The following is a 13,061-nucleotide window of genomic DNA, read 5'->3' on the forward strand; positions in this document are numbered from 1 at the left end:
TCCACTCATTTTGCAAAGTTCTCAGCAAATAAATAAAAGGATGGCTCCACGGACTAATGGAAGGAGCATGGCTTCCTCTCATCTCAGGCATCTATGCAAGGTAAGAGGATTGCTTGTTCAGTTGTAGGATGCTTGGTAATCTTTCCTCAGCTGGAATAGGCAAAGGTAGCGGCAGATGGGCTGGGCAAGACTGATGGCTTAACAAGCGGTGGATTTACTGGTATACGCATTTGTCAGTCCAATTGTGAAGGTACATTCACTGAAGAACCTGTTGAGTGTCTTGTTATTGTTCTTACTTGTTTTCATCCTTAGAGGGAGATCTGTCCCCATCCCACCCTCCTCCTCGCAGGACTGTTCTAGCCCTTTCCTGTGTACCAGTCTGAAGCAGAAGAACCCAAGAAGGTGATGCTGCATCAGAGGTATGTTATTTTATGTTATGTTATGGTTTATTTCTAGGCTTCCTTTTGGCCCAATAGCCCCCCAAGGCAGCTTACACACAAGTAGAAAAACACAAATACAAACTACAAATAAAAACAATACAATTTACAAAAATTCAAGCTAACAAAATCCTAGCATTTCTAAAAAGCAACAACAGATAAAAACCAAAAGCATTCATCTTCCTGGTAAAGGTCAGTCCCCAGAAAAATGTCACTAAGAGCAGGGATGAGGGGGCAAAGCAGGTGGAAAAACTTGCCCCTCGATGGTCCCAGCACAGTCTCACCCCTGCAGCAGCACCTCTCAGTCTGCAGCTCTTCCTTACAAAGGTCCAAGCAGAGTGTTGGGGCAAGGCAGGTGGAAAACGCTTGGTGAAAAAGCTTGCCCCTCGATGGTCCCAGCACAGTCTCACCCCTGCAGCAGTATTACTATTATGAAAGATCAGACTGGGAGGAACACAGACCAGCAAACCTTGTCCACATATCTGAAGGTCTGTCCCAGTTACTCCAGCATAAGCCAACACATACCAACTCTTGGAAAAGAAAATTAACACTAGACACTGGAGCACTGAAGAAACTATGCAACAAAAGCCAATACAAAATAAGCAGGATATCATGCAATACAAATGGTTTAAATGTGCTCCATGAATAGCTATCTCCTACTACCATTCCAGACTATAGCAAAGCAGTTTTAAAAAATTAGGTGTGGTTTAAAAAGCAGAAAGGGTAGAAAAGGGATATAGGAACACAGGAAGCTGCTTTATACTGAATCAGACCAGTATTGTCTACGCTGACTGGCAGTGGCTCTCCAGGGTTTAAGTTTTTTTCAGCACTACCTAGAGATGCCAAGGACTGAACCTGGGACCTTCTGCATGCAAGACAGATGCTCTACCACTGAGCTGTGGCCCTTCCCCAAAGCAAGACCCAGAGCAAGAACATCCCACTTAACTAAAATTCCTCCCTTCTGTCTTGGACTGCTATCTCTTGGTTTTCCAGCAGTCTTAAAATTCTCTCTTTCCAGACTGCTGAAATCAAAATGCATATATATAAATGAAAAACTGCTACAACTGTAATTAATTAGGTGATCTTTTTTTAAACCCAAATTCCCCATAATGCACAGTAACTATGACAAACCGAAAACCTCAACATTAAATATAGAATTTCACTCCACCCTAGAATTTTCTTTTGGCTGTACATACTTCTTAGATTCATGAGGGTTGGGGTTAGGCACAGCATCAGTCAAACGTAGTTCGAATTCAGCACACCGCAAGTGTGCTTCTTTATAATGTTGAACTAGATCACAGACACTATCAAAGGTGAGATTGTCTGTCAGGTAATATTTTATGGAATCTCCATCAATTGAGGAACGGATACGGCAGTGCTGGACTCGGCCTGATCTCCTGGGAAACATGGAAAAGAATGAGCAGGTGAGTTTTCTAAAGCCACCAGATCCATGCACTTGTTCATGGCTCGTTATTTATTCAACTTATGAGGTACAGTAGGGCCCCACTTTTCGGCATTCCGTTAATACGGCGCCAGTGGGGTGATCAGCTGGAGGGGGGCTGGAGCTCCCCACACTCCAGCTGATCGCGCCCGAGGAGGGCGATCTTCTCTTCTGGCACGATTAGACTCCCGCTCGAGCTGATCGCACAGAGGGCAAGATCAGGTGTAGCATGCTACAGCTGATCTTATCCTCCTCAGGGGCGGTCAGACTCACACACTCCAGCTGATTGCGCCCAAGGAGTGGAAGATCAGCTGCAGCTCACTACAGCCGATCTTCTCCTCTTCTGGCGCGATCAGACTCCCGCTCGAACTGATCGCACCTGAGGAGGGGAAGATCTGATCTTCTCCTCCTCTGGTGCGATCAGCAGGTTAGGTTCCAGACCCCCCTGCTACAGCAGATCCGCTTTTCGCTTTCCAGCGGAGGTCTGGAACCTAACCTGCTGTATGAGTGGAGCCCTACTGTACAACATATTGCACTGAGGGGAAAAGGAAGGAAGATTGAGGGAAATGGGAACTGCACAAACATGTCATACAGGACTAAGAATTTATGGCATACTGGCATGTAAGTTATAGTGTTTCAGAATCTGGTAATATGGTCCAAAGATTTTGGCTGCAATGTACATAGCACTGAAAACAGGAAATGTCAGTCAGAACAAGCCAAAGCACAAAGTTCACTTGCTCAATCTGTTTGCCTGTAGATTTCAGCAAATCACTACAGCTATGTGAAAAATCCATGGATCTAGCAGTGTAAACCATGATTAATGCAGCATTGTCACTAATCAATAGTTATTGCTAGACAAGTTTGCCCTCTAACCAGAGTCCGAAACCAGGGTCTGAACTGGGTTTGCAAGTCCTGGCTATTAGGGCAGCTGGCTTGTGCTGAAGCTGACATGGTTAAGGCTACATTTATTTATTAATAATAATATCAACCTATGCTTAAGAACAAATTCAGAATATTACTTGCTAAATTTACAAAAACAACACACATCACCTAAATGAGAACATTTCTTTTTTTACTTATAACAACGAGCATTATGGGGGTGGGGATTAAAGCATTGCTTGGATTTATCATATCCAATGAGATTTAGCCACAGTGGATCTAATCACAGTGTAGCCAATTGGGATCATTCCATTGCTACCCTCATTTATTTGGAATTTTTGAAACTGCATGTAGCTTTCTTCAGTACCTGATGTGTGTGCTTTTGTTGTTGCTTCCTCCTCTAAGTATATATCAAAATGCTGTTCTTGCACAAAACCCAGAAAAAGAAAAGACGGCTAGAGCATTCAGAAGGACAGGCATTCAACTATCTTACCAGAATGACAGTGTGTAGTCATTAGGGAAAGCTTCGCTCTCCCTCACTAAGAACGTTCCATCCTTGCCCCCCATTTCAGCACAATATTCCTGTAGCAGCTTCTCAGCGGTATTTCTCCCTTCCTTCATTTTTCCGTGGAACCATTTCTCACCATAATGCAGCTCGGTACACTTCACTTCCTAGAATAGAAAAGGAATCAACTGCCACTTGTTAAGGTTCAATTTGCCATTATGCTATAAAGCTAAAACTGAGCTGGTATCTTGTAGGGTTCATCAGAGAGCATGAAGTTTTCTCTGAAGAAGCAGTGCTCCAATGGGGGGGGGGAGGAGTGCTTGGTAAAGCACTTACTAAAAGAGGGAGGGATCTGCTGGGCTCCACATATTGCTAATAATCACCTCTCTTAAAGTAGGAGGTGCAGCAGCCACTTTAAAGGAAACAATTTGTGCCATATGAAGACCTGAATCCTCACCCTCTCTCTTGTAAAGAGTGGATTTGAAAGATTTGCATTTTTTTATGCAATTAGTGAAACATAGTGACAAAGAAGCTGAGCTGTGAACCATATCTCTGGTTCAAATCTCACCTGTGTCAGGAGCTTGCTAAGCAGCTAAAGTGTCTCTTTTCAAAATGTTTAAAACTAAACACTAACACTATCATGCATATCACCAGAATCACCCACACAGCGCATATAAGTAATGTCGTAACTCCTATTTCATGACCTCAGCTGTGCAATGAAATACAGTTCTCAAATTGTGGATATTTATGACTTAACAAATATAATTAGCCTTGCCTAGAGAGAACCAATCTGTTTCTTGTCTCTAAACCAATAGATTTCTGAAGTGCATGTAAACAGCATGACCAAAGCTGTCAACTATGTTCCCATGTTATATTAAAGGTCCATTTAATTGAAAACTGATACTTTTTTTGTTATAGGAACTAGTTACATTGGGTTATATCCAGCTAAGTTTTACTCTGAGCAGACCCACTGAAATTAGTGGACTTACATCAGTCACATCCATTAATTTCACTGGGTCTATTTTAAGTACAACCAGCATTGGATACGACTCTAAGGCCTGCTTGTTCAGGAAATACATGTATTCCAAATTGAGAAACCCAATTTAAAAGGAGGCTTTTTTTCTATGTGATTGAAATTCCCTTGAATTAAAAATCAATCTACTCTGGAAAACGGGAAGCACAAATAACTCTATATTCTCTCTTGCTAATTCTTTAAGGAGGCCATCAGTTCTGAAGCATATCAATACAATATGCCACTTTTACTCCCCTCCTAATCTCTGGCCATATTTTAGTATACACAACATGATCCAAGACCTATGTATTATGGCACTGCAACAACAACAGGAGAACCATAATTGGTCTTTTATGATCTCACAACTTGCAAGAATTTCAACTAATAAAAGCTCTTATGAGCTAAATTACACCCATTCAAAGACGTAAAGTTTATTTTTAAAATAGTCATTATATTTGCAATTGCACAATTCTCATTTTCAGTTGTCTTGCCACATTTTTAAAGAAAGTAATCATCAAAAAAGGGCAACAAAATATATTAATTCCAGTTTCTGCTGCCTCACTGAGATTAAAGAAACCTAAACCCTGGATGTAATTCAAAGCTTTTGCTAGAAGACAGAGGCAAAAAAGCACATTTAACACTATAGGGGGGGGGGAAGTTGCTTCTAACGTTCTAATACCTTTGATGGCTCTTCTTCAATGTTCTGCTCTATGTCATCACTGAATGAGAGCGTTTCATTTGCCACAGCACAATAATGGCGAGTCCATTTCTAGAATGCAAAATAACTGTTATAAGACTACTGCACAAAAAGGACATTTTAATGAACAGGAATATGCCAGTAACACACTCTTCCCTCTTCAGATTAAAAAAAAAAATGTTTACCTGGTCTATGGTGTCCCACATGTAGAGTTCTCCTTGTTGCTTTTTCTCCTCTTTCTTGTCTTCCGTGTTCACATCTACATCACCTTTTGGCCCCAGCTTTTTATGCTAATGTAAAATGAATACAGCAGCTATGAAAAATGAACAGCTTGGGCAGTTTAGCTGGGCTTTCTTTCTGCTTTGATGCCATAAGAGCACATCCTATGTGAGGGCTACATATAACAGCTATAATCTTCTGCACCATTGTGTTGCTTACTACTTTTCTCACTTTATTTATCACTGAAAATGATCAACCTGTAACTAAAGATCATTCTGCCTACACAGAGAAGATCTGCAAAGTTCAGTGGATTTTTCAGTTTTAATATCAATTCATAATCAGGAAGCAGATTTGGGGAGGAAAAATGTTTTAAACATAAATTTACAAAACTATGGATGACGGGCAGCACTGTCAAAGCAGCGGTTTTTCGCCTTCTTTCACATACATGATGCGATGGTCTGCTACGATATAAGGACCTCCCTCTTCCGAAAAAGCATTTAGCTTACAGAAAGCTGCTTTCATTCTGCTCTGGTGTAATTGTAATTGTTTTTAGGCTTCTTATTATTGAAACTGCTCTTTAAATTACTTTTAATCTGTGGCTGATTTTATAACATTCCTGTGTTTTACAGCACAATTCTATGCATTTCTACTCAAATGCAGGTCCCACTATACTACTCCCACATAAGTGTATATAGGATTGAAACCTTAAACTGTTTATTATTTGAACTTTATCTGCTGCCAAGTACCAACTTTTTCATTTACTTTTATATCTCACTACATGCCAGCCTAATTTAATATCATTAAGCATCTTATCCAAAAATCTCTCTCCAGCTTATGACTGAAAAAAAAATCTGCAAACAATGGAATACTATCATTACTGTGTTGCACAGAAATAGAAGCAGAATTCTATGCAGCCCAAATAAAAGGAGCCATCTCATTTTCCATAGGACTGCCATCAAGCGGGTTATAGCCCCACCTATCGTCCGAAGGCAAGAATGTTTTGAAGTCAAAAATAGGGGCGTCAGGCCCCTCCCACTCTCCAGTTCATTCTTGCCTTCGTCCGTGCAAGTTGGATATATAGCTTAGCGTCTAGATAAGTTTTTGTGTATTTGTGTGACAGGGTGTGGAGGTTTTGTGTGTGTATTCCACATTATTTCCTTCCCCCTGTCTTTTACTTTAGAGTCTGTGGGACTGACTGTACTTTGTTTGTCTTTGTACTTAAGGGGGATCCCCTTTTTGTCTATTTTTTCCCTCAGTCCCTAGCTATTTACTGGGAGACCGCGGCTGCGGTTCTCCCTTCCTCAGGCGGCGGACGCAGCCTTATTCCAGGAGCTTGTGGCTGCAGCTCCCTGCCTAGGCCAAACAGCGATTCTGGGAGACCGTGGCTGCGGTTCTCCCTTCCTCAGCCGGCGGACACAGCCTTAATTCAGAAGCTTGCGGCTGCAGCTCCCTCCCTGGCCGAACGGCGATTCTGGGAGACAGCGGCTGCGGTTCTCCCTTCCTCAGCCGGCGGACACAGACTTAATCCAGGAGCTTGCGGCTGCAGCTCTCTGCCTTGCGCCGCTGCTCTTTTTTCAACTCGCCGCCTATTTTCGCGGCAGCTCCCTTAGTTTTTTCTCCAGAGCCTGCGGCTGCGGCTCTTTCTACTTTCAGTGTCCCTTACTGGTTGGGCTGCCCTGCCTCCCCTGGCTCGTTCTGCGGCATTTTAAATCTCGGCGCGACTGCCTTCGGAGCCTGCGGCTGTGGCTCCTTATCCTTTTGCAGTTTCTCTTTACCGTTGCCTCCCTCTCCCCTCGCTTGCTGAGTCTGCCCCGCGGCTGTAGAGATCTGGCTCGCTCTCTAGCCCTGATTGCGCTTCTCAGCCCCGCGGCTCCAGAGCGTTTTTTGAGGCCGTTTTTTGAGCTCGCTGGTGCTCCCCTGTGACCGCCATTGCTTCTTCATTGCCCCAAGCCTTTCTGATTGGCCAATTTTCCCGCTCTTTTTGCGGGCGCCATTTTGTTCCTCCTTTTTTCCCGCCCTTTCTGTTTGGTCCTTTCAATAGTAAAGGATTCTGTTCAAGGCCTTTTCTGTCAGTTTCTGCCTTTTCTGTCAGTTTCTGTGTGTATGCTGCAGAGTAGAACCTCTATAATCCTGCTATAAGTTCTTCAACACAAACTGCTGCCTGAAGCTGACTATTGAAGCTGTTTTGTGTATCCAGCCTAGTTGAAACTGTACATTCTGCCCCATCCGTGGCCGTGTGCAAAGCCTGTTTGGAACTGTACATTCTGCCCCATCTGTGGCCGTGTACCAAGGCTGTTTGATCTGTACATTCTGCCCCATCCGTGGCCGTGTACCAAGGCTGTTGATACTGTACATTCTGCCCCATCCGTGGCTGTGTACCAACGCTGTTGAAATTGTACATTCTGCCCCATCCGTGGCCGTGTACTTAGCCATCTGAGCCGGTGAATTCTGCCCCATCCGTGCCCGTGTACTGAGCCTGTTTGGGTCTGTACATTCTGCCCCACCTGTGGCCGTGTACTGAACCCCCTAGAAAATATATGATGGCGGAACAGCCAGCGACAACTCAGGCAACCAAGCCTAAACAATCTAAGACGGCCAAGCATAAGCACACCAAAGCGGTTGCCAAAACTAAACATCTATCCAGCCACAGCACAACCAAGCGGCCACGCTACATCTCTGTTCCGGTTTCCGAGGAGGCGGGCCAGGAACAGTTAACGAATCTATTTCACTCTCCGACTGCATCCTCCTCCGAGGAGGACTTTGCTGGGTTTCCTGACCAACCAGCAGCCAGCCACCCTCCTCCCATATTACCACCTAGGGCTTATTCATCTTCCCAGCCTGCTGAGCCATCCATAACGCTGCCTCTACAAGCGCAACCATCTACCTCACCGGGGCTGCAGCTGTCTCATGAGTTCATATCACAACTACAAGACATGCTGTCGTTCTTCACTCAAACACAGTCACCGTCACAAGTCCCCGCCATTCCTCAGTGCAGTGTGGACCACTATGTACGCAATGCGGCAGATCCATTATGCTCTCCAAATCCTTTTGGCATTGCCAGGGGCAGGTTTGTTGATGACGTTTCTTGTGGGGAGGAGTCACCATTTGCTATGCAAGCCGAAGGAGACGAATGGAGTGATCAGTCGGAACATGAGGAGGATACATGTTATCGCCTGTTTGATGCCTCCGATTATCAGCGCCTTGCTCGCAGAGTATTGAACACCCTTGGTCTCCAATCTACACAACCTGCAGCTGCCACTCCCGCTATTAAAGGGCCAGGGTCCTGAAATCCCCCACACCAGCAGAGCACTACCTTCCTGTGCCAGATCCTATTGCTAAGCTGGCCAAGGACAAATGGTCTCACTCATTACAAACACGCCGTTTTAACGCCCTTGCAGACAAGCTTTACTCTTTGGCTCCAGACTTTACAAGTAGACAAGCCGTCCCCGGCATAGACGAGCCAATTTCCAACCTAGTCTCTAGATCCCTTTTGCCGAGGGAAGGAGATTCACTTTTAAAGGACGCCACTGAGCGGAGGCTGGACTTTGCCTTACGCAAAAACCATGAGGCCACTGCTTTCTCCATGCGAGCCTCGGCATCAGCTTCCATATTTTCCAGGGCAGCGATGATGTGGTTGGATGACCTCTTAGATGATCCTAATCCTGATCCTGTCTCTCTGAGGAGGTCACTGGCGAAATTACGCAAGACGGCGGTGTTTGTGGCTGATGCCACCTTGGACACACATCAGCTGGGAGCAAGAGCTATGGCAGCTCAGGTAGTCACTCGGCGGACCCTCTGGCTTCGTCACTGGCAAGCAGACTCTACAGCCAGGGTTAATTTATCAAGGGCACCTTATTCGGGCTCATTACTCTTCGGCGAGGAAGTACTTGTTGACCCCAAGGAGGCTCGGAAGCCTGTCTTGGCCACTGTCAGGAACGCTGATTGCAGGCCCTTCAGACGCTTCACCTCATACCGCACGACCCAGTCCTTTCAAGGAGCGCGGCCCAGGGGACAAGGCTGCAATTTCCGAACCAATGATTTCCGTTCCTCCAGGGGAGTCTGGAACAGACGTTACCCAGGCAGAGGTCAGTACCAGGGACGCAGAGGTACCTCCACGTCCTCATATCGGGGAGGGTCCCACCAGCACAGACAGTACTGACGCAATATCGGTCAGGGGCAGACTGCTTCTGTTTGGAGACCATTGGCTGCGTCTGACTCAGGTAGCCTGGATCAGAGATCTTTTTTGTTATGGCTATGCACTAGAGTTTTGGGCAACCCCTCCAGACAGATTTCATCCCTCTCCTTGTCCCAGGGCACCATCCAGGCACCACATCATGCAGACAGCCATACATCACCTCTTGGACACAGCGGCAATAGAGCCAGTCCCTACAACAGAGAGGTCGGAAGGGGTGTACTCCCTCCTATTTGCCGTGCCCAAATGAGATCTGTCATGGAGGGCGGTGTTGGACCTCAAGTTCATCAACCGTTTTGTAAAGTATCGCAGATTCAAAATGGAATCCCTCCACTCCATTACAGACAGCCTTCACGAAGGAGACTTCCTGGCTTCTATCGACCTAAAGGAAGCGTATCTCCATGTGCCTATTTGCATAGCCCACACAAAATTCCTTCGGTTTGCCTTCGGCCCCCAGCATTTCCAATATCGAGTGATGCCATTTGGCCTCTCGTCTGCCCCGAGAGTATTTACCAAGGTGCTACTCATCCTAGTGGCTTACCTCCGGCTCCAAAGGGTGCATATCTACCCCTACTTGGACAATCTTTTAATACGGGCGAGTTCCAGGGAGCTGGCTCATCGCCATCTAAAGCTCATGCTCCATGTCTTGCAGGCCTACGGCTGGCTAGTCAATTTCGACAAGAGCCATCTCCAACCAACCCAACGCCTTCAACATCTAGGGGCGATGTTAGACACCCTGCAGGCGACGGTGTTCCTGTCTCCAGACCGCATTACCGCTATCATAGACATCGCACAGTCTCTGATGCACCACGCAACCGCAGACATCATGCTTCTAGCAAGGGCTCTCGGAATGTTGGTGTCATGGCCCCGTCAGAGGACTCATCAGACGAGGATGACTTGGGAGTAACAGCAGCAGACCCAGAAGCAGCAGACCCAGAAGGAGAAATGGAGGAAACTCCTGAGAACCCAGCTCCTTCTCCCCCTCAGCTGCAGAGCACCCCAGACACAGCTGAAGCCCTTCAGCCAGACGCACACAGTGAACAGGATACTCCCCCCTCACCTGCAGAACGTAGACAACAGAAGGTCAGGCAGAAGAGGGGCAGGCCTGTCCACTTAAGGCCAAAACGCTGATGGCTCACACCTGCTGACAAACCTGCTCCTTAAAAGTCAAACCTTGGCTTCAGCTTGTTGCTGACTACAACGTCAGCCGTGACCACTGTGTGTCTTCCTATCCCCTGAACCTTGACTTGGACTGATCTCTCAGCAAACTAGACCCGGACCTTCACTGACGTCTCTTCTGGATTTCTCGCTTGGCATGTAAGCTTTGAACGGCCTCTGCCCTTATCTTGCTTCCTCCTTGCTAGCCTGGCAGATTTATAGCCAAGCTGCCGGCTGAGGACTTACGGCCTGGCAATTACCAAGGAATCTCCAGCCCTGCCTGCACCCCCACCGACACTGCTGTCTCAGTGAAGAGCTGACAGTTGGTGTCCACCATCCATATTGTGCCATGGGCTCGAGCTCATACTCGCCAACTTCAGTGGGCTTTGTTACCATTTCAGCAGGACATTGCCAGGTCCAATCATCGAGCAATTCCCTTGAGCCCCGCACTGCGTCTTTCATTCCACTGGTGGACAGGGGTCCAACATCTCACCCAGGGCACTCCGTTCAGAGAACCCCGCAGGCCTGTTATCACCACAGATGCCAGTCTCCTTGGCTGGGGAGCCCACTGCAACTCCCGGTTCGTTCAGGGGGGTTGGACCGCAGCAGAACAGACTCAGAGCATCAATTGGCTGGAACTAAAGGCTGTCCACTTAGCTCTGCTCCATTTTCAGTCTCTGTTCCCCTTGGACCATGTTCTTATTCGAACGGACAACACGTGTGCGAAATCTCATTTAAACAGACAAGGGGGAACCAGGTCCCGTTCTCTGCAGAACCTATCTTACCTCATATTCGACTGGGCAGAACAACATCTACAATCCTTGAAAGCAGAACATCTCAGAGGAATTTGGAATGTGACAGCAGACTGGCTCAGCAGACAACAGGTTTTTCCGGGAGAATGGAAACTTCATCCGACCATTTTCCATCTTCTCCAACGTCAGTTCGGCATCTTCTCAGTCGATCTGTTTGCCTCCAGTCACAATTGCCAGCTACCCAGGTACTTTGCACGATACCTGGACACGACAGCAGAAGCGGTGGATGCTCTGTCGCTACCGTGGCCGGATGGCCTATTGTACGCCTTCCCTCCAATACCACTGTTAGCCAGAACCTTGAGGAAGGCGCGACGCGAGAGGGCCAAGCTGGTTCTGATAGCACCGTATTGGTCCCGTCGACCATGGTTCTCGGATCTCCTTGCCGTGTCAGTGACGGACCCTTGGACGCTCCCAGTCAGGCCAGACCTCTTATCCCAGGGCCCAGTATGGCATCAGGACCCCAATTGGCTCAACCTAACAGCGTGGCTTTTGAACGGGGACATTTGAGGTCTGCTGGCCTATCTGACGCTGTTATTGACACTATCTTGGCCTCGAGAAGACCATCTACCACTCGTATATATCAACATACTTTGGTGGCATTCTCCAAGTGGTGTCAGTCCCAGCACCTCGATCCTTCCCAGGCCACAATACAACAGGTGCTGCAATTCCTTCATAGGGGCCTCCTGATGGGACTTAGACCCAACACCTTACGTCGACATGCGTCCACTCTGTCGTCCATTCTCTCAGTGTCCTCTGCTGGTGCTCCCATTGCCTCACACCCGTTCATCAAACGTTTTCTGAGGGGAACCACTCTACGCTCCCCGGCTGTATTCCACCATTTTCCCTCATGGAGTTTGTCGAAGGTCCTACAGGCTTTACAATGCCCTCCGTTCGAACCCCTTAGGACTGTGCCTTTACGTCTGTTGTCATTCAAGGTCCTGTTCCTGATCGCGATCACCTCTGCGAGACGAGTTTCGGAACTGGGCGCTTTGTCTTCTGCCCGCCATCTCTGTGTTTTTCACAAGGACTCTGTTGTGCTGAAGACTGATCCTTCCTTCCATCCCAAGGTCAATTCAGTTTTCCATTGCAACCAGGACATTGTTCTTCCTTCATTTTGTCCGAATCCTACCCATCCTCTAGAGAAGGCTTGGCATTCGTTGGATGTTCGGAGGGCTCTCAAGACCTACCTGTCTCGGACCTAGGATATACGACAAACTGAGTCTTTGTTTGTATCCTTTCATCCACGTTCTATGGGGCATAAAGTAGCTGAGTCCCTTAAGCTTCCAGTTCCAGCTAGCATAACAGCTCATTCCACTAGATCAGCGGCCACTACGGCTGCTTTTGCTACCAACGCTCCTGTTGCTGATATTTGCAGAGCTGCTGTTTGGTCTACCCCACATTCGTTTATAAGGCATTACAAAATAGATCGTTATGCCTCTGCCAATGCCTCTTTTGGCAGACGCGTTTTGCAACAGGTTCTTGATGATTAGGATGTGGGTGGTCCCTCCCTGTTATGGGCTGCTTTGGTACATCCCGCTTGATGGCAGTCCTCCTATGGAAAATGGACCATTGGTCTCACCTGAAGGGTGATTTTCATAGGAGGACTGCCATCACGACCCTCCCAGTTGGAGGATACCTAGATATTTTTTTTGGGGGGGGGTTATATATTCCTGTTACGCTATTATATTTAGATTTACTAGTGAAGTCAA

General features: G+C 46.9%; 1 protein-coding gene across 5 annotated transcripts in view; it reads right to left on the bottom strand.

Annotated features, from left to right (window-relative positions):
- Positions 1 to 13,061, bottom strand: part of PLCG2 (phospholipase C gamma 2) — a 105,705-nt gene that overhangs the window by 33,661 nt on the left and 58,983 nt on the right. For all 5 annotated transcript variants that reach the window (XM_061594092.1, XM_061594091.1, XM_061594093.1 and 2 more), the window contains exons 15-18: positions 5,157 to 5,261; positions 4,954 to 5,043; positions 3,251 to 3,429; positions 1,634 to 1,834 (exon numbers count right to left, since the gene is read on the bottom strand). In XM_061594092.1, the coding sequence (XP_061450076.1) occupies positions 1,634 to 1,834; positions 3,251 to 3,429; positions 4,954 to 5,043; positions 5,157 to 5,261 (575 nt within the window). The remainder of the gene's footprint in view (positions 1 to 1,633; positions 1,835 to 3,250; positions 3,430 to 4,953; positions 5,044 to 5,156; positions 5,262 to 13,061) is intronic.

The sequence above is a fragment of the Rhineura floridana genome, chromosome 13 (genome assembly GCF_030035675.1).
Source record: "Rhineura floridana isolate rRhiFlo1 chromosome 13, rRhiFlo1.hap2, whole genome shotgun sequence".
In the NCBI taxonomy this organism is placed as follows: Eukaryota; Metazoa; Chordata; class Lepidosauria; order Squamata; family Rhineuridae; genus Rhineura; species Rhineura floridana.